The following is a 22,652-nucleotide window of genomic DNA, read 5'->3' as shown; positions in this document are numbered from 1 at the left end:
GAATTCTTCTCTTCTGCTTTGGGCTCTGAACCTCTGAAACGTCAGAAGCGCGAGGAACCTTAAAAAGACCCCAATCTTTAATCTTCTCTTGACTTTGACTTGTTGTTCTAACGTTTGGCGGCTCTCAAGTCGACCCTTGTTTCTTCGGCGTGCTCTCGGGGTCTCTCTTAAAGGCCTGATGGGAGGTCAGTAAGACACAAAAGCTCTCAGCACAATTAGACGTGTCTTTGATGCTTCTGTAATACGCTCAAGGAATATCTGATTTGATTCTACATTTTAGTCTGATTTCATATTACTATTTGTGAATATTAAACACTAACAAAAAGTACCACAGATTGCTTTATATGATACACCATTTTTATGTTCACTTTGTTTTGAGCACTGTGGTAAATTAAAGGCGCAGTTTGTAAAATCCGCAGCTAGAGGGCGCACATTCAAAACAGATATGTTCAGAACAATGGCAATTTGAGACATTGTAAGTACTCAACTGAACAAAATATATAACACTGGCCTAGTGGTTAAGGGATATTTTTGCATAAAAGTTACAAACTGCACCTTTAATATAGTAAACATTCAGTACCATGTTACTCATTATTTTCATACATTTGTCATACTCATACATGGGAATTTGTCCTTGATACTTGATTTTAATGACCATAGTGTTGCCATAATTTTGGACATGCTATCATGTTTTTTTTAAATATGTACTATGGTAATACTATGGTAAACAAAAATGTGAATTATTCAGTACCTTGATATTCATTCTAGTCATTCTGTTGTTGGAACTGTGTTATGATAGTTTGTACAAGACGACCATAATATTAACATTTTGGACCAGTTCTATGGTAATACCATGGTAACAGAACATTATATTAATTTGGTATTATAGTATTTTATTCTGATGTGAAAACTGTGGTATGATCATTATTTAAAATATGACATATCATAATTACCATACTTTTTGAACATGATACCTTGTTTGTTTTATGTACTATGGTAATACCATGGTAAATTAATGTGGTAGTCGTTCTGTACCATGATAGAGTATTTATTTTAGTCATTCTCGTGTTGGAATTGTGCTGTGATAGTTAATGGAAGACGACTTAATCTTTTTTCGTATGACATTTTTGCACATGTACTATGGTAATACCATGGTAAATGAACGTGGTATTCATTTGAAATCGCAGTATTTATTCTATTGTGATAATTGATTAAAATATGACCTTATTACTGCCATACGTTTTGCGCATAGTACCATGTTTGATTTATATGTACTATGGTAATAGCATGGTAAATTAATATGGTAATCACTCAGTGACATGGTTTTTATAGTAGTCATCCTCTTCTCATTTTACTGTGATATTTTATATAAATTACCATAGTATTAGCATGTTCTCTGACACGTACTATGGTAATAGTATGGTAAATTAATACCAGTGTTAGTCGTTCAGTCCAAACCCTTTTCATTTAGTCACAGAAACACAACAGCAGTCTCAGAGGAGCGACACTCACAGCCACTAAATTGGCAATAAAACACAGAAGGAGATCAGGCCTGATTAGATGTCACCTGATGGTGCTGTTACGGCTCTCCTGTGCTGTGTTACGTCCACACTGGATTAACAAAAACAGACCATAAAAACACATTAAAGACTCAGATTTGACATGCAAAGTCCCATGGCTGAAGTCAATTTATTGCCGTATTCCTCCCTCAAAGCCCCGTGTGTAATAACCTTCTCTTCAGGAATAAAGTGTTCGCTTGCCATTCTATAACAAGTACACTGGAATTGATTTGAAAGGGTATGTAATCAGGTGATGCCTAACGCAGCCGACCGTGGTAAAAGGTGTAATTGTAGAGTAAAACCGATTTCTCTGAAGCGTCTCATGTTTAACTGATTGCGGGGTTTACTGTACCTGAAGCCACACCGGGTTAAAGTGTTCAAGCTATTTTCTAGTAAACCTCCTGGAGATGCAAGAACGAATGAAAGTAATATCAAATAAGAAATAAAACACCGAGTCGTTTTAGACCAGCACTTGATGTCTGATCGCTTCTAAATGGCTGTTTGCAAACTATCGATTGTAAAATTATGATTGCTTTAAGTAACGTAATTAATCTGAATTAATAATGTTAAACTCCAGCTGCAAACGACGGCGCTAGAGGGTGAAAATGCCTCAAAAGTGCTTTTCAAAGCATCCATCGTCATGCGCGCTTGTGTCGAGACATCACCGGCCGTGCACGGCCTCCTGTGGGTCTTTATTGATAACCGGTAGCTCTTTCTGTAAAATGCAAAATCGCATTTCGAGATGCAATAGAAACCGCTCTTTATGGCACTAGAGAAGACAAAACGCAAACAAACACAGAGATGCCATTAAATATTTAGCGGGGCTACGGCGATTCAAGATTTTGCAAACCATAAGCACGGCTTTTGAAATGTCAGAGAACTGAAGCGAACAGTACTGAATCTCATCCAGATGATAAAGAGCAAGCAGCTGGATGCAGGACCTCGCATCTGTGTGTATATATAACCACAAGACGCTTGCTTTAGAGGTATTCACACAAAAATCACATCATCACCTCCGCTGCAGTTTGTTTCACAGACCTTGCAATGCATTCTGGGTTTGCCCCTCGAAGCACAAGCGATGTTGTGATGAGGCTAAACCTTCAACCCGTGCTGCCTTAAAAGTGCTCTCTATGTAGTGAGCAGGGGACGTAGAAACGAGAGGACATGAACAGGTGTTTGTGTTTCTCTCGGGTTTTCTCGTTGTTTCTTATTTCTCTGACCTCGCCGTTGTCAGCGCTTGAGATTCTCTTCCGCATGAATAATAAATAGCTCACGGCCGTACAGTCTTCTCACGTGCGCTCTGAACCCATGGGAAGATCCTGAAAGCATCTTTATTCTGACACGCTGATGCCGGGCGGCCCTGTTATGTCGTCGACTCTATTCAGAAGAGAATTCGACACTTTAACGTACATTAGAGTTTGATGAACGGCTGCTCTCGACGGTCCATTCCTCGTTTATCATCAACCTCAGATTCTATACATCAAGCAGATTTATTCTGTATGAAAATATCTGCAAAACGTCCATGCAAATGTTCCCCCTGTGATGCTGTGGACGGTTGCCAGGGTGTTGCTATGCAGCTGTAAACGCCATGAAGCAACGGCTCAATTCAGAACTGATAAACGGCGGAGAGATTTGTTTCTTGCATTCTTATTGCGGTGTTCGTAGTTGAGAAACTTTCAGACGGGCGCTTCTTACGCAAAGCCTCCCTTTTTAGACACAACCGATCCAGCTCAAAGTTCACCAGACAATGAGCCGTCTGCGTGCTGACCCTCTATTCTCATGTAGAAACATTCACTCCAGACTGGATTCAGAAACGCCTTTATGTGCAAATAAGGCTACAAAGAACATTCCCCATGAGCAGAATACACAATGAGAATATATAGGATAATCCTCCGTCCTGATCGCACTGGAAAATAATGGTTTTGTATCAACTCTTACGATGTTAATCGTAGGAAAACGTAGGATCTTTTGAGAAAAAGTCCAAATTGAGCCTATACATTTATATAATGTCAATGGGGTGAAGTCAGAATTCATATGAACGAACCATCTTGTACACTCTTGAAAATAAAGATGCTTCAAAGGTTCTTCACAGCGATGCCATAGAAGAACCATTCTTGGTTCCACAAAGAACCTTTTAGTAAAAAGGTTTTTTAAAGAATCATCTCTTTCTTACTTTTTTATCATCTGAAGAACCTTTTTTAGCCACAAAGAACCTTTTGTGACACAGAAAGGTCCTTCAGATGTTAAAGGTTCTTTATGAAACCCATGGCATCGAAGAACCTTTTGAAGTGTGAAGTAGTTACAAATTGCCGGTTGTGTTGGATACATACAGTAAAATACCAAGAATAAAGCAAAACAGTTGAAGTATTAAATAAAGAGAACGCTACTAAAAGATGAAAGGCAGAAAATGTGTTTTAATCAATACGTTTCTCTTTTCATTTATTTTCTGTGAAAGTTTTGAGGCGACCAATAAAAGTAGAGAGAATGAGATGGATTCTGAAATAATCCCTTCACCTCAAACGCAATCAGAGCTCATTTCGGCGTAAATAGCCTCTGAAATCATTCTTGTGTAAATTGTGCTGTTGAATTGAATGTGACGTGAAATGAGATTTACACAAGAATGATTAATACAAAATGTAGACAGCATTGTCTCATGAATGAGCTTCATTGACTGGATGTGAAAGTCTGAGGTTTCATCAGACAGCGTTAAAAGTGATAATGACTCTGTCATGTTCTCCTGTCTTGACCGAAACAGTGGACGGCACGCCCCACATCAGACGACTGCTGAAGGATTTTTGTAAGGATTTCTCTTTCACTTAAGAAACCAGAAGTGGTTTTTCACTTGGTCTTAGTCAGCATTTGTGTTGCAGCGTTTACACAACAAATATTCACCTGTCTGTCTGTGTTTTTTACATTTCAAGTTGTGTTTTCAGTTTATTTAAAGGATGCACAGTATGTTTAAAGTTCATATCTGTATTTTATAATGTAATATTTACGCTCCAAAAATTATTTTCAACCCAGCGTTGGGTTAATAACTGACAAACCTATTGATGAACCTGCACTGTAAAAACAATCCGTAAAAAAACAGAAATTTTCTGTGAACTGGAAAAAAATATTTTTTCCCTGTAAAATTATAGGATATAAGGATATATATTCGATTGTTTTAAATTGTCTTGATCTGTAATCTTATAGATTTTGACCGTATTTCAAAAAGAAACTATAAAAAAGAAACATCTTTAAAAAACAGAAATTTGCAGCTGGGGCTCCAGAAATAAACTGTAAAATAACGGGTTTTCCCTGTAAAATTACATTTCTTTTGGAAAATTATTTTTATAGCTTCACATTTCTATAACTTTGTAGCATATTATTTCTATAACTTTTTGCATGTTACTTTTTATAGCTTCAAATTTCTGTATTTTTTTGCGTATTATTTCTATAACTTTTTGAATCTTATTTCCAAAACTTCATATTTCTGTAACTGATTTTGCATATAATTTTTATAACTTTTTAAATCTTATCTCCATACATTTTTTGCATGTCATTTTTTATAGCTTTACATTTCTTTAACTTTTTTGCGTATTATTTCTATAACTTTTTGAATCTTATTTCTATAACTTCATATTTCTGTAACTGATTTTGCATATACAATTACATTTCCCTGTCTTTCTTGTAAATTTGGGTGGAAAATTTGTATAAAATAACAGAAAAATTATGTAAATTACAGGTTTTTTACAGTGTATGCCGGGTTGTTTAAACTAATTTTTGGGTCAAATATAAGCGTTCATTTAACCCAAATGCTGGGTTTGTCCCAAAGCTGGGTTGAAAATGTCCCATCCTTTTTTAAGAGTGCGGTTAGGATTTGTCAGTAACATTTTCATTTGTGAAGGGTCAGTAAAAGTGTTGTGAGGTGTTGTTGAGTTAAATGTTGAAGCTGATATATACGTGTGTTGATATTGGAGTCGTTGGTGACGGGCAGTAAAAAGACAGCAGTGCGTCATTCACAGCTCATCCTGATGGGATTGACTTTCAGATGCTGGCAGGCCTGGCAGTATAACGCTCAAGGGTTTCCACTGAGCTAATGGGGGGGGGGGGGCAGGACTCTGAGGAGTCAGCCGGTTCACTGTGACTAGACACTGGCCTCGTCTCGTCTGGACAGACACATGTGTGTTTATATAGACGCTCACTGTCATCACGCCAGCCTGCTAAGTCATGCCCTTAACCGGGACGCTGTGTTAATCTGTTAAAATATGAAGGATTCTTCCTGAAGTCATAATGATTATCAAGAGCTCATCGCACATCATGTTTTGGTTTTCTCGTGACAGGTAGACATGGCAAACACACATTGAATTAAGTGCATGTGCAGTAAACACTGGTAATGTTGTACCTACCGTCTGTGTGAAATCAGTTTAATGCGTAAAAATCAATCGCATTCGGTTGAAAGTGTTTATGAGTTTTCTCCAGCACAATAACACCTAAACACATGAAAATCCCTCAAATGATTTAGTTTTGATTAGCAAATGCACCGTTAAAGCAGAACCTAATCAACACATTTTCATTTTGAATCTTATTTCTATAACTTCGTATTTCTATAGCTTTGTTGCATATTATTTCTATAACTTTTTGAATCTTATTTCCATACATTTTTTGCATATTATTTTTATAGCTTTACATTTCTTTACTTTTTTGCGTATTATTTCTATAACTTTTTGAATCTTATTTCTGTAACTGATTTTGCTTATTATTTCTATTGCTTGAATCTTATTTAGCTTTATGTTGATGTAACTGATTTGATTATTTCGATAACTTTTCATATCTGTTACCCATTTCTGCATATTATTTTGATAACGTTTCATTTCTATTTTAATTTTTTTGCATATTATTTTCATAGCTGTATTTCTATACCTGAAAGTTGACCTGAAAGAGTTCCTTTTTTATTTGTTTAGATATTCACCTTCCTTGACCGGCACCTAATATGGTGTGCGTGTGCTTTCTTACACTTCATACCTGATTTCTGCCACTGGTTTAACGTCACGTTTCTAAAGCTGATTTTTGTCCATGATTTCTGTAACTTCACATTTCTAGAACTGATGATTTCTGCCGCTGTACATTTTGATAGTCTTGCAACTGGTTACCGTTTCCTTCCTTCGCTTTTCAACCTTTTCACCTGTGGTGACTTCTCAAAAATAAAAATACTCCATGTAGTCTCAATGAATATGGTTTAAAAACATATAAATAATGAATACTTCACAATGGCTTTATGTGGGGTATAGCATGTCAAAACACAGGACACGGTCCACGTCTCAAATACATTTCACATCACAATCATTCACAGTTGGGGTTGAATTGATTTGCAACAGTCGTAACGTGTGGTTTTATTAGTCAAACACCATCTCAGATGAAGTGCCACTGGCATGCTGTATGTGTAGTGAATACCAGGGGACACCATGCTATCCAGTGAGATATCACGCTGGGTAATCCCCGTCCAATTAGCCAAATCCACTCCACACTTGTAATCTATAGCAGCGTGAGAGGAGCGTATTAACACAGCTTCTCTTCTCTCCATCGGGAGGCGGGAAAGTGAGAACAAACAGTCTTAATGAGGTACTCTGACCTATAGCAGTCTCACATCTCTGTTCTGAGGGGTCATGACGGCTCTCCAAACCTCACATGCAGCGCTAAAGGGAATGTGACTCGCCAACCTTTTGATTAGACGGCGAGAGGGCTCGCCAAAGCCCGGCCTGGTAGGAAGCGGCGAGGGCGCGTTTGATGTGAAGAGCCGAGGGACATGCGGCCTGCTTGACTAGTCAAACTGACTTCACTTCCAACATCTCGGTCTTCAAGCGTGAATGATCTGGAGACTGGAAACCGTGTCCTCACTGTTACATAAGTCAGCGACGCTTTCAATGTTATTCGTTAAATATTCAAGTCTGTTTAAAATGTGCAGAATGCTTTTAATAGTAGAGCTGCCCTTTTGTCATTAGTTATCATGGACATTTTAAACCATGAAAAGCAAAGAGAGATTTTGAAGAATCTTTATTTCCATACACTGACAGTTACCATAGTAACCGCATCCGTGAAGCAGAAAGCATCTTTGAGGAATTATTCACATAAATAACTAGTTATTGACTTCATAAATATTCACTTTAAAGTTTTAGTTTCTTACAAACTAAGTTCATAAGACTTTTGTTTTGAATATAACGTCCATGGTCACTCAACGCTGTTTATTAAAAAAATCTTCATAAGAAAATAATAACAACGCTCAGTTGAGGCTGAATAAATGATGACGAAATATGTGTTGCAATAGAGAAAGTTTAAAACACGTGTCTCTCGTTCGCAGTAATGTCAGGAAATATCTGGTGTGTGTGTGTGTGTGTGTGTGTGTGTGTGTGTGTGTGTGTTGGGACTGAAGGAATCATGAATCATTTCAAAGGGATTTATTGTTTGCTGTGATTATCTCTTGCCCTTTGCAGTCTTCTAAATAATGAATTTGTCGCTTTTCCAGTCATGCAATCTCTAACTCATCATTACACACGCAATGACCTCATAGCACAGAAAAAAGAACATCTCAACGGGGAATAAAATCATTATAAATTGGGACATGTTGTTACCTACTAAACTTTGTAATGGAGGGCAGTGACGGGGGAATTGTGAAGGTTGTGTGATGATGGACCGGTCTGAATTCTCCAGCGACCGTAAGAACCATCAAACACAAATGTGCTGAGAACCTTTAGTAGCACAGTGATGGATTGCACCAACCCGAACTTTACTCCCAATTTAAGCGAGAAGAAGTCCAGTGGCTGCACTTAACTGTCATTGACACCCCACATTTATCTAAGTAGGTGAAATGTACTTTTTTGAGAGGGTTGTTCTGATCTTGTATTCAGATTGGAAGTAATACGCTTATTGAAGTGAATCGTCAATATCATGATGCAATTTGCGGCAGTTTGTAACTATATTACAGCTTTAGGGGTGATTGACATTTTGCACACGCAAGTTCGTTATTTTAGAGTTTGGGGTGAGGTGAGGTGTTTGTTAGCCAACTTCTAAAATATGTACGACTTCTTTTGATATCAGGTTATAAATTTGTATATGTACGTACACACGTGGTCTGTGTATTGAAAGTCGTGCTGGTGACACGAAAAAAAGTTGTGCTGAGTGACACGAAAAAATGGGGAAATTCGTGTCCAATTTTTGTGCCTATGCCACAAACTGCCTTGAGACTGGGTTCTACACAAATAGGTGGCAAATTTGGACAAATTTGTTGGATCTCATTTCTATGTTTTTGTACGATCTGCAGTAAGTATACGTTTTAGAGGGGGGCCTTAATATTTGCTTTTTATAATAATTGTCAACCTGATCTCACAGGAATTCGTAAATATTTTACGAGGTGGTAAATTTGTATGAATTTGTACGCTGTGAAACGTACAAAAACGTACGATTCCAAGAACAAAGCAATTCTGAAGTCCCACCCCTAACCATGCCTCTAAACCTAACGTCAGTGGCGCGAAACCAAATCATACTAAAATGTACGAATAAGATTGTATGCATTCATATGAATTAGCCAAAATTAGCTACATCGTGAGATTATGTCGGAATTAGGGATGCACGATAAATTATCGGCCATATCGGTATCGGCCGATAATTGGTCATTTTTAATGTTAACGGTATTGGCCGATAATAAAATAGGCCGATATATTACAGCTGATCAATTATGTTCACAGTTAAAATCCAGTACGGTACTGTCTTTCTGTCGTGATCATTCACTTACTGCTGTTAGTAAAACATTGTTGATGTAGTATGTACATATTTATGAATGTGTAAATTATAGGAACAAAAGCATATTGTTTAAAGCCGACTGCTGTCTGAATGCTTTCTGTCTTGACACCTGTGGTTATTGAGAACACCTTTCTGGGTTGCTCTGGAAGAACACCTATAATTTGTTTATTAAATAAACATTATACCAGAAAAATGTAAACGTTACAAAATCTTGAATTAATGTAAAGTAGGCTTGGTACATGATTTTCAGGGGGAAAAGAATTTTCAGTCTCAGAAAATGTTATATTAATATTTAGGTACTGTATATCGGCCAATATATCAGTTATGGGCTTCCAGTGTTCAAGAATGATCGGTTATCAGTATCGGCCAAAATTTACACATCGGTGCATCCCTAGTTGGAATTGTATGTTGTCGTAAGAGTCTAATCAAACAAGTTCATAAGAAACCGACACCTTATAAAATCGTTACGTTTTCCCGTAAATTCGAGTTGGATTTTGTTGGCTTGGTTTGAAAATGGGTTCTTGCTCAGTTTTATCACAATCGTCACATATGAGTAAGCAGAAATAATCTTTGGCTTTGTAAAGAAGAGAATATTTTAATGAAGAAATCACATTCTGACTTCTGTACTCGGATACTGAAATGCTTGACAGGGTTGTTGAAATGGCACAGCAGAAAATAAGTCTGATTCCTGGAAAAACACAGTGACATCTGAACTGTTGTTGTCTAGACTGTGAGCTCTGGGCCTTCTCAATGAGAGCTAGACATAAATAAGAAACCTGCTTTCTCCATCTTTACTCGACGACAAATGTTTGAAAAATCATTTTTCTAAACATTACTGTAGGAAATACATTTTTGATGTATTACAGTTGCAGTAATACTATAGTATACATTCACAACGTGTAGTAACCACTTCTATTCCTTGCACAATGCTGTTGTATGGCTTACCTCTTTAAGCCTCTAATAGTTCAACCCAGAACACGCAGAGAATGCTTGAGGTGTTTGTAAGCCACGTGTTAAATGGCAGCACACGTGGAGAATATTGGGGGGGTCATTAGACCCTTCCGTCTGGCTGATGTCGAGTCTGGACTGTGCTCTTCTGTTGAGCAACGAGACCCGAGTGAATTCGAGTTCTTGCTCTTAACTCATCCCTCCTGGCATCTCTCCTCTAATGATCTGTGTGGCCCAAGTGTTAGACGATCTGCGTCCGACCGTCCCACCGCTCACCCAATATACCAGCACTCACTTACCACTAACATCAGCCTTCTCTTAATACACTGCAATGTATTTTAATACAACTATGAAACATGAAGCGCTTTATTTATTTATATACACACTTGGCTCGCTCACAACCGTCTGGAGTCTCTCTCTCTCTCTCTCTCTCAGTAGGAAATGGTTATGTAATATAAGTCGTGTTAAAATTCATATTCTCTCTCTCTGTATTAGAGGTGTAGCAGCATCTAGTGGTCTTGGCGAAAGAAACGTTTGTGTAGAAAAACATATTTCTGCCTTGCTTTTCTTCCGATTGCTAAAATCGCAGTTCCGTTTATGCAAGAAAAACACTTTGCCATCAAAAATTGCTAAAATAACTTGATATATGCATGAGAAAAACACACAAAGTAACAATTCACACCGAATGCTGTCATTTATATCGCGACAGTTTCATGAATTATTTAAACGTAATTCAGAGTGAACTGTTTGTTAATTCGTTCATACGTCAAGTTCGGCGTAAAAAACAATCCTGTAGATTTTCTCTTGGAGTTTGGAGATTTGCAATCCTTACAAACGTTTTTGTGTTGCCATAGTTACCACACCAAATTACCATAGTTGCTGGAGTTGTTTTTGTTGTTATAGTAAATCCTGTAAGTCGCTTTGGATAAAAGCGTCTGGCAAATGCATCAATGTAAATGTATACCCTGAATGTACACATTCAGTTGTTTCGGGTGAAATAAGTAGCAGCTGTGGTATTTTTCAGGTTACCGCGGTAAAGAAAACCGATCGTCAGTTTGTAGCAATGCATAAGACTCGCAGCTCCCGCGTGTAGGTAAAGTAATTCAAATATGTGTGTGTCGTCTTGCGCAGCGTCGCTGCAGGTCTCGCTCTTGTGTGTTTATCCGGAGAGGCCCTACAGCATCTCTCCTGACGCGCTCGTATCAACATCCAGCCTGACGCCTTATGAATGCAAAGCAAAAGCACTCCAGATCTCTGCAGCCCATGTTCACGGATTAGCACTTCAAAAAGGCTAAAGTGCTCTCCATCTCTGACACGCCATCAATACAGATTCTCTACCATCCAGCCTCTGGCTGTCGCTCTCCACTCCACAGATAACCTCCACGCTGTTTCCACAAAACCCCACATCCGGCACATTTAATCCCATTATGTCATTATTATTTGTGGGAAACCTAATCTACCCACAGAGTGACATGCTGAAAACACGCAGATCCATTTGATGTCAGTTATTATCAGATGTTTATGAGTAATTATATAATGATGCTTCAAGGGTTTTGGTGTTAAAGGGACAGTTCACCCGAAAATGAAAATCCTGTCATCGTTTACTCACCTTCCAGTTGTTCCAAATCTGTATAAATGTCGTTGTTCTGAAGATATTTGGAAGAATGCTTATAACCAGATTTTGCCCCCCGTTGACTCCCATAGTAGGAAAAAATACGTTATCATTTATAATTACAAAAGAAGATATTTTGAAGAATGTAGGACAGCAAACAGTTCTGGGGCACTTTTGACGACCGTTGTATTTTTTCCTACTATGGGAGTCAATGGGGGGCGAAATCTGTTATAAGCATTCTTCCAAATATCTTTCTCTGTGTTCATCAGAACAAAGACATTTATACAGATTTGGAACAACTCGACGGTGTATAAATGATGACAGAATTTTCATTTTTGGGTGAAGCGTCACTTTAAGGCTTTGATTATATCTATAGTAACTTCTGCACAGAAGGAATTTCCCATAAAAACATGACTTCACATTATTCGACGGAGCAACAGTTTTTGGTGTCAAGTAATTTGTCATGAGGCATACAGATGTACAAATTAGATATTCAATATTCAATTATCATATTCAATTATTAGTAGAAAAAACATTGTTGTGTGAAAGAGTCTGAACAGGATTATGATTGACACTTTGTGCTGTCAGTCACTCATCTGATCTCCTCGATGATAGATGGGTTTTATTGCTGAAACGGTCAGTGATAAACATCAGTCTGTTTGCTTTCTGGAGTGCGGTGAACTTCATTAATAAAATCAATTTGTGCACATCTGAAGCTCTGGGCTGAACACTGCTGATGTATGAGAAGGCAAGATTTTATCGATGTTTCTGTAATGTCTCATTTTCTCATGTATTAAAGGCGGTAGGAGGATAAAAATAGATGAATCGTGTAATAAACCTTTGCAACTTACAAAGTACAATGCACGACTACAAAAGATTCCTAACAACAATATAGACATTCATGTTCATCTTTAACACAATTCTACTTACAACTTTAGCTAAGAAGAAAAAAAAAGTTTCATGATTTTCTGGTCTGTACATAAGACTCGGGTCTCTTCTTCAGTGCAAGGGAAACATTTCTGAAACTGACACATTTCTCAAAATATCTTCTTTTGTGTTCCACTGAAGAAAGAGTGACATACAGACAATAATTTGATTCGATTGTCTGAACGAGTCCTTTAAGAAATGTTTATTTCTCAAGATTTGTCTGAGCAGATGCAGATTAGTGAAACAGAAAACCAACAACGAGGAAGATGTGGATAAATCTTGGCACGCAGTCTCCATATAAGTCTGATTTATGTACCTCATATGCACCACGATAGGATGAAAAATGATTTCAGAGTTCTTATTCATCCAATTTGAACATCCAGCGATCTGGATAGTACAGAAAATACCAGCAAAGCTTAGCGGAGGATTAGACGTGCACCTGTCCCAATGAATCATCACATGTCCCTTTCTAACAGAACGCTGCTGATTCTCATGCAGGAGTCGCTGTGAGCGATGTGGATGGGTTTTAGGAGACCATTTAAATTTCATTATTTTATTCTTTTATTGTATTGTATCGTATTATTTTTTATTAAATTTTTTATTTGACTTTACTTTATTTACATTTTTATTTTATATTTTGTTTTGTTTTGTTTTGTTTTGTTTTGCTGACTTTTTATTTTTTATTATTTAATTTTATTTACTTATTTTATTATTATTTATTATTTTATTTACTTACTTATTTTATTTATTTACTTACTTACTTACTTACTTTATTATTTCATTTTATTTTATTTTAAATATTATTTTTATTGTAGTGTATTTGTTGTATTGTATTTCTGGAAACCGGTGGTTTGATAGTTCAGTTTTTTCTTTTAATCTTCATTCTCTGGATGTGATGAACTGATGTTCACTGTTGTATTCCAGGTGATCGACATAAAGGAGAAGCTGAAGCAGTCGAAGAAGTTCTGGTCGGCTCTTCCGGACGGCATCTGTGAGGAGGATAAAGTGACCGACCCTGATGAGGAGCAGTGCTGGAACAGTCACACTAAAGGAAGGTACGACGCCGGGTCACCTTCAGCATCACGTCCCGCGAGTTTTGCAGATGAGTTTTGCATCACATGCTAATTGTTTTAGTTATATTAGGTCACAGGCGAATAGAAAACAGGCACGCTGTAGGCGAAACTCCTGGAAAGAATACACAGAGGTTGTTTTGACCTTTACAGAGATCGACCGTGATGACTGTTGTTACACAGTGATATCATAAATCTGTGTTAGAAACTGCAGTTATAAAAATAAGAAATGAAACGAAATGAAATGAAAACACAAATGTGAACGAGCATATTTAGACTGATCTCATGGGAAATTTCTCAGGTAGCTCATACGGTTATAAGAAAAACGATAATGAATTCTCACTGTACGGAAACGCACGAATGAGTTGCTATGTGAAAATTCTTCTGAATCGCCATGAGATGCATAACTACAAAAGGTGCCATAGAAGAACCTTTATTTTTAAGAGCGGATGTGAATGAAACACGACCAGAAATGATGCCTGCACAACAGGTTGATTTCCTCAGCGTCGCCAACGAGGGAAAAGGGTTTTTTTGTCCTGCCACGTAATTCATGTCTCATCATCTCAGTTCATGACCGTCTAATGGCACGCGGCATGATGTCTGTCACTCCGTCTGTCCTCCGTTGACATGGAGCCAGACGGCTTGGCAAAAAAGCCCGTCAGCTTTCTGGGCCTCCACAAGTGATAATATCAGCAGATGGTGCAATATAAGATGTGTTTCATTTTCTCTCCGAGCGGCTCGCTGGTGTAAATTTGCCGTGCAGTGTGTGTGTGTGTGTGTGTGTGCGTGTTCGTGTGTGTGTGTGTGTGTGTGTGTGTGTAGCGTGTGTGTGAAGAGGCTTTTTCAGAGCACCTAACCGACAGATGAATACAAATGATAAGACTTGCCGGAGCAGAAATTCATGTGATGTTTTTCGTCTTGGTGAGATCTGGTCTCCGTAGAGAACAACAGTCTCATTATTGGCTAATTACGGCTTCAAAAGCGCTCGCTTTGCATTTGAATGGGAACGGGTTTGTGAACCCCGGGAGCGTTCAACAAGTTTCATTTATTCCTCCACAAAGCACCACCTGAAATATGAATTAGACACAAACAATTACCTCGCGCTAAAGTGTTTATTATGAGATTAGATCTCAGTGGAGGCGAGTGTATGCAACATGTGTTTATACACACTCCTAACATGCATTGTGATGAGGGAGAAATTCAGCCGGCGCTTTGGGTCGATCATGTATTGAAGTAATAGTTCAGCCAAAATTCTGTCATCGTTTCTTCACACTCTTGTCATGTCAAACCTGTATGACTTTCTTTCTTCTGAAAAGCACAAAAGATATTTTGAAAAATGGTGTTGACCGATCAGCGATGGCAGCCATTCACTTGCATTGGTTTTGTGTCCACACAATAGAAGTCACTGGCTGCTACCGCTCAAAAGATCTTCTTTTGTGTTCTGCGGAAGAAAGAAAGTCATACAGGTTTGACATGACAAGAGGGTGATTAAATATTGACAGAATTTTGGGTGAACTATCCCTTTAAAGATGAGAACTCAGTTGCTTGCAGCACCAAAGTTACGTGTTCAGTCCTCAGGGAGCACAAAGTTATATGCATTATAAGTCACTTTGTAAACGTTTGTATTTAGTCACCTTAAAATATCTCATGTTTGCATCCAGAATTGATCTTCTTTCTGAATTTTAGCTCAGATTCGGCTGTGATCGTACGTGATGCATATTAACACAGATTCTGTCTGGCAAGTTTGATCATTTCCATCAGGAAATGTTGTCGCAGTATTTGCCACCTTTACCATCTGAGGATTGTCACACTGTAGGTGCGAGAACAAAGTGCCGGCGTGTGCTTCTGTCTCCTAAAATATATCTATTAATTAAATATTGCACATGAACAGATTCTGCAGAGAGCCGGTGGCCATGTGAATGTGTGAGGTGCTGATGTTGCTCTACAGTAGATCGGGTCATGATGGGGTCAGCAATATTTTCCTTCATGACTGCAAGACCAACATTTAGTTTTTATGATTAAAATAAAAGGTATACATAATTTTTATTATAAATATAAATAAATGAATATATATAAATATATGAATTATTTATATACTGTAAATAAATGAAATAAATGATTAGGAATATGCTCTGGCTAAATTTTATTTAATTGAACTTAATCTTGTTTTTTTATTATTAATGGTTTCATCATTTATTTTGGTAAGACTTTTCTTAAAGCCTTTAGGTTTAATGCATTATTAAGGGTTGTTAAATGGTATGATGCATTATAATTGTTCATAATATGTGTTGTAATACACTAAATGTTGTTATAAAGAATTATAACCAAAATAAAAATGCGAATCGATAAGTGTTATAATCTATAAACTGTAGTTACAATTATTCACGAGATATTATAAGGTTTATTGCAAGGCATAATAAATACATTAAAACTACTTTTATCATGAATTATACATATATGCTTTAAGTAAAGTGTTAGTTTTATTTTTGATAACAGTTTGTCAACAGAGGTATGCTTATAGTTTTTTAGTGTTTCATTTCAGAATTTGGACACTGCGAATTATGTCACATCTGCTCAAACTAAATTGATGATATTTAAAAAAGACTCAATTTTCACTTAGTTGTGATTAAAAAGCTGTTATGATTTTCTTAAAAAATAAAATTTTAGTATTTGATTCACTTTTTAAAACAGTTGTAATGGGCACTTGGATGTCAGGAATGACCTAGAAAGCACATAAAAGAGCGAGAAGAAGACATTTCTCTCTCGCTTCCAGCAGAAACGGTCTGAGTTTGATAAGCCTGTCTGCTTTTATTATAATGTTATCAGACGAAGGACATCTTGTCTGCGCCGACCAACAGCAAAAAAAACCCATTCATGTATAATGTAAAGCTGGGCACATAAATTGGGAATATGTTGTATATTATGATCAATATACGAATATAACAAATATCAAATATTTGTAAAAAAAAATACGCTCGCGTGTTCGTCCCATTTGGATTTGTATTGAAATATAGATTATATCAAATAGATCCATTTGATGCGTAACTAAAGGTGAATGATTTACGTGTTTGTGTAACACCAGCTGCGAATCTATTCAAAACAAACCTTCGCTCGGCGGCTTCTCTGCTTTTCAGATATTTTCCTGAAGTTGTGAAAGATGGTCTTACGAATCAGCTGAATAACCCAGAGGTGGAGGTGGACATCACCAGACCGGACACGTTCGTCCGACAGCAGATCATGACCCTCAGAGTGATGACCAACAAGTTACGGAATGCTTACAACGGGAAAGACGTCTACTTTCAAGATTCAAGTGAGTCACCTCCATCAAAAACTGTGTAAGGGTCAATAACGTATAACGACCACTTATCATGTGTGCCAATAATATCAATAATCGCATTCAATTAAAAATGAAATATGAATCGCTGATACTGTTTTAAAACATTTTTATCAGTTCTATGCGATTTTCAGGAAAATAAGTTTGTTCATTTTGTTCATTTAAGAAGACAAAACCGTGGAACAAAAATATGAGAGATGATAATTTACCCAAAACTCAAAGAAACTTTGTTTAAAAACTAGGGCTGTCAAACGATTAATCGTGATTAATCGCATCCAGAATAAAAGTTTGTGTTTACATAATATATGCTGGTGTTCTGTGCATATTAATTTTGTATTTATAAACACATACACATAAATGCATATATTTAAGAATAATATAAAATATAACTATTAATAAACTTTTATTTACAATTTCAATTATTGGTAAATATAAATTAATACATTTAAAATTTATAGACAGGTATGTGTATGTTTTGTCTTTATAAATACAAAATTAATATGCACAGTACACAGATATATATTATGTAAACACAAACCTTTATTCTGGATGCGATTAATCACGATTAATCGTTTGACAGCCCTATTCAAAACATTTTAAGATGAATCGCGGTCGCACCACATGACATTTTTTTTAAGGCTATGGCCAATTCATACATGGAAAACATTAAAATCACTTCATTTAACATTTTAATCTGCATTTATGTGTACATCAGATTCCTAATGTCTGAAAAACTCCAATAGATATTATTATTATTATTTATTTTTTTAAATTGGCATGTCAAAAATCCTTATGCATTTGTGATTGACCCATAAACATTAAATACCCAAAATGACATTGAAATGTGTGTAAATCTAGATTTATTTAAACAAATTTACTTCTTTAGTTTAGATTTGATGTGTGATCGTCTTTGTGGAGAAAAAGCATTCTGTGTTGTAAAGGAGTTGGCAGGTTAAAATGTCACCCCAAACTCTGTTGTAATGAAGACACATTAGTAGACGACACCGCATTCTGTTATTGACACATATCTCAACGTTGCCCTACTTCTGCCGCATCTAACTTTCTTACAACACGTAGAAGAAAACTGGTTCAAGTGCAGAGTTAAAAATAAGCCAAACTCACGTCCACATTTACATTCTTTACCTGAAACTCTCCAAGCGTTTGTTATTCCCTCGGAAGAGGCCGGCACAGCTCATCTTCAGCTGGGCATTTCCTTTATCACACATGGTGTCCAAAAGCGTCCTGCGCCGTCCAGACCCTCCGGAGGAGCCGTCACATCAACATATGATAATACAGACGTGTGTCCCGTATGAAAAGAGATATGAAGTTGATTGTTATATTGTATGTTGTGTTCGTTTGTGAACGTCAGGTGATGAGGAGAGCGGTTCGGGCAGTGGGAGTGGCTTCACAACAGAACCCGAGGTGGTGCACACGGAGCCTCCGATGGTGGAAGCCGACATCAGCGAACCTCAGCCGGCGGCGGACGCGGCCCGCCGACAGACCCCGCAGGTGCAGATCGTAATCGCCGTGACCGCGCTCGTCTCACTCGTACTGCAATGGAGATAATGGCAGGAGGAGGCAACAGCCACACGGACTTTAAGACAGACGCAGCGGCGCTCTCGGCACGCTGTTAGCTTTTGCCTCACCAGACTGGACGTTTTCCACAAAAAGCCCACGAGAGACGGAGAACAAGCTCGCTGGCTGGACGTGCGGAGAGAAGGAGAGTAAACATTCGCATCCTGCTTGTTCCAAAGAATGCTTGGTGCAATCACAGATCAGCTTCTATTTCGCCTCTCATTTTGACCTTAAAGGTGACGTGTGTCATTTTTCCCGACGGTGAGTTTTCCCCGGCAGAGATGATGATCCGTAAGTCGATTCCCCTTCTCAAAGTGTAAACGCTCTGCGCTTTTCAAACTTTGCTCTGTTTGTTTGAGCAGCCCACCAGCCCGACGGATTTCACGATAGCGCTCGTTACTTTGGCGTAAAACTGACACGCTTCACCTTTAAAAGAAAAACGAGCTTTTTCGGACGATAAGTGGTTTGCCGCAGAAACGCGACCACGTTTGCGTCGGGAAACGAATGGGAGTAAAATGAGCTTTTCTACCGCGTAAAATGAGAGACGAACGACATGCGCTCTGGTGTTTTTAAGTTCTCCCCCGTTGAATTCATACAGTACGATAAAAACTGAAGATGCAAAGTAAAAAAAAAGTAAACTGAATCTTGTTTATGTACCACTGTGAGAATGCACGAGGAGGTCATGAGTGTTTTTAACTGTGATTTTCACACAATTCTGGCGCTTTTGAGTTGAAGGCATTTTGTTCGTCCATTGGCGGTGGTTTTATGAGGTTGATGTTTTAGGTTTAAGGAGTCTGCTAGAGTTTCCCTGAGGGCTGCGCCTGCTTCATTCAAATCAAATGATCCATATCTTAATATATGAGATTTTAGTTATAAAGCATTTTCTTACAGAGAAAGATTTATTTATATTTCTAATATAATTCTATATTTTGGCTTTAGCGACTTTTATTCTAACAAACGGTGCTTGCTAAAGGATATATTTTCCCCTTTTCGATGCAAGCATGACGTTATTTTCTGAATCGATTCAAACGCTGGTTTCAAAGGTGCAAGTCCGTCTTTTGAAGGGAAGTTTGGGACGTCCTGGAATTCTGGGATCTTGATCTTGGATGTAAATTGGGCTGGATCAGTATTGAATCCGCTTGCATCTGAATGCATCATATAAAGTGTTCAAATCTAACAGACCCCTGTTGTTTTCATGCACATTTATATAGTCTTCATTATAATCAATTTTGTATTCACAACCCTCATCTATGACACCATTTGATTTTCAGTCTGTACGTGTTGATATGTAGACCTTCACATTTACAAATATACTTTATTGTGAATCAATGGACCACATGGACCATGCAGAACAAACGTCTGCGGAAACTCTTCGCAGCCGTAGATCCCTCAGTAAAAGATGATGTCGTGATTTCTTCCGGATGGTTTTGGCAGTGCAGTAGAGTTCTGCAGGTGGTTCGTGAGGTCCAGCGAGTCAGGGCGTTACTCTATGAATGTTTCAATGGCACTTTCTTCTGTTCTGTCTGTTGGTATGAATGTTCCCAAGAGTTCAGATGACATTTGTACAGATGACGATATCACTCAGACCTCCCGTTATGAACGCTGGCATGTTTAACATGTGGGTTTATGACAAACGCATCCATCGTTGAGACCTGACTGCTTCAGTCTTTTCGTCGAAGATCACGTTCTCTTCTCATGGTGAAATGCCCATGTGGCGCGTCGGTGAATTCGCTGTTAAAATCAGAAAGGTTCTGGAGGTGCTTTGTGTTTCGTACCTGAGTACCTTCATCCGTCCTGAGATACTTTCTTAAAACAGTTCTCGTTTGAGTCAAATTTGAACTAAAATAACTCTGGAGGAATAAAAAGAGAGTCATCAAATGAGAGTGTAATTGTGTAAACACATGAAGAGTGTGGAGGTGTTGAATGAATGTAGATTGTCGAGGTCAAATAGTCTGGATTCGAGTCAATGTGATGAGTTCATATGGAGATCTTCACTAATATTGACTGTTGATTGCAGACGAGACAAATCTGAGCTCATGGTTCCACAAAGAACCATCTCTTTCTTAAACTCTTGAAAGTGAAGGTGCTTCATGATGCCATAGAAGAACCTTTTGGTTCCATAAAGAACCTTTAACATCCGAAGAACCTTTCTGTTGAATAAAAGGTTCTTTGTGGCGAAAAAGCTTCTTCAGATCATGAAAAGACAAGAAAGAGATGGTTCTTGAAGACATTAACCTTTGACTGAAGCACCTTTGTTTTCAAGAGTGTACTTTTGTGAAGGTTCTTGCGATGTTAAAGGTTCTTTATAGAACCAAAAGGTTCTTCTATGGCATCGGAGAACCTTTTGAAGCACCTTTGATGTTCCAAACCTCACCGTTTGTGAGCTGATGTCGGTCTAAAGAAATGGGAGTTGACATGAAACACAAGCAGACAAAGGAACAGAAATCCAACAACACGTTAACTTGATTTCAAGCCAGAGACGGAAAGACACGACTGAAGAATTGTTCCGTGTAAAAGGGCCATGTTTGTTTTATTGACTTGTTTGGGTCAGGTCGCTGGTGTGGAGGCGTTCTTTAAGAGCATGTGTCTTGTGTCTGGTTTTGCCTATAGCCTGCGTGTTTCTACTTGCTCTCTGAATGTGCGGCTTTCACTCGTGTGCAGGAATAATCTCATTTCAAACGCCGTCGCTTGTTTTATCGGTCTGGAGGATGAAACGACTGCTGTATGTCCATCGGTATGAAGTTAATCCTCTCGTTTTTCTTTCCACATTGCACTTTGCCATTGAGTTCCACCGTCTTGATTCTTTGATTCTTCTGAGTGAGGAATAAAGTTTACATGCGAACAAGTACGAGCTATGTCAATTACACGTTTGGAGAAGACGTCTGTGTGGTTGGAAAGTGATGGTTCCTACTGAAGCACGCTGCTTTGAGCTACTGTAGGTGAGGTTTCAATGTGACATGTACGTGTCGTGCGAGTAGACATGCCTTACAGTTTTTCCTTTGTTTTTTAAGAAGAAGAAAAAAAGAAGTAAATGGATTGCATATTTGGATTTTGTTACTCTCTCTTATCTACAGACAAGTAATGAAGGGGTGCAAATAAACATTTGATATGAAACCTGTACTGCTCGATGTCATCTTTCGTGTCTCCACCCGCAAATATTCAGTAAGAAATATTTGAATGCACACGCAGTCAATGATGAACAATTATTAGTCCCAGCGCATGATTCATTATTGCATTTATAGTGGTGAATCATAGCTGATTTCTTTATTATTATTAGAACGCTGATGCTGTTATATCTGGTGGTGAATGTTTGACGGATGAAACTGCATTTTTCCCACACCATTTTCTTTTTAAAACGGGGAATGAAAGAAAACAATCTTCACTGGACACAAGAATGTATGAATGTGTTTACGTATATCAATGTTACACTTGTTGTTATTAGGGATGTAACATTATCAAAATCTCACTGTGCGGTAATACCTCGGTATACGTCCACGGTACGGTATTTGGTGCAATATTTAAAAGACAAATGATGACTTGGAAACGTGCCATAAGCATCCTCTTTCTGTATCCTCTAATCATAACTGTTGCTTAGAGGCACGAGTTATAGTATGAGATGGGTCACATGACCTAAAAATCCCTTTTATAAAAGAAAATCATTGCACCAGATGGGCCTTAACAAAGGTAACGGCTATTATTTTTTCAAACATTCTCTATGTTAAGCCCGGAAGAACTATCGCTTCATACAGTCATGTGACCACCATAATATTGAGACAATTTTGTTATTGCGATAACACGATATCTATAATATTGTTACATCCCTAGGCATACCTGTCCCAAAAATCACATTA

The 22,652-nt window shown here is 37.9% G+C and overlaps 1 protein-coding gene across 2 annotated transcripts in view; it reads left to right on the top strand.

Moving 5' to 3' along the window:
• The window catches only part of gpc6a (glypican 6a), a 151,542-nt gene extending 129,114 nt beyond the window's left edge, over positions 1–22,428 (top strand). For both annotated transcript variants that reach the window (XM_057332362.1, XM_057332363.1), the window contains 3 exons: positions 13,747–13,877; positions 17,027–17,202; positions 18,596–22,428. In XM_057332362.1, the coding sequence (XP_057188345.1) occupies positions 13,747–13,877; positions 17,027–17,202; positions 18,596–18,792 (504 nt within the window). In that variant the 3' untranslated portion in view covers positions 18,793–22,428. The remainder of the gene's footprint in view (positions 1–13,746; positions 13,878–17,026; positions 17,203–18,595) is intronic.
• Positions 22,429–22,652: the final 224 nt, after the last annotated feature.

This window comes from Triplophysa rosa, linkage group LG4 (assembly GCF_024868665.1).
Source record: "Triplophysa rosa linkage group LG4, Trosa_1v2, whole genome shotgun sequence".
In the NCBI taxonomy this organism is placed as follows: domain Eukaryota; kingdom Metazoa; phylum Chordata; class Actinopteri; order Cypriniformes; family Nemacheilidae; genus Triplophysa; species Triplophysa rosa.
The sequence above is the reverse complement of the archived record's forward strand: the minus strand, read 5'-3'. Positions and strand labels throughout refer to the sequence as shown.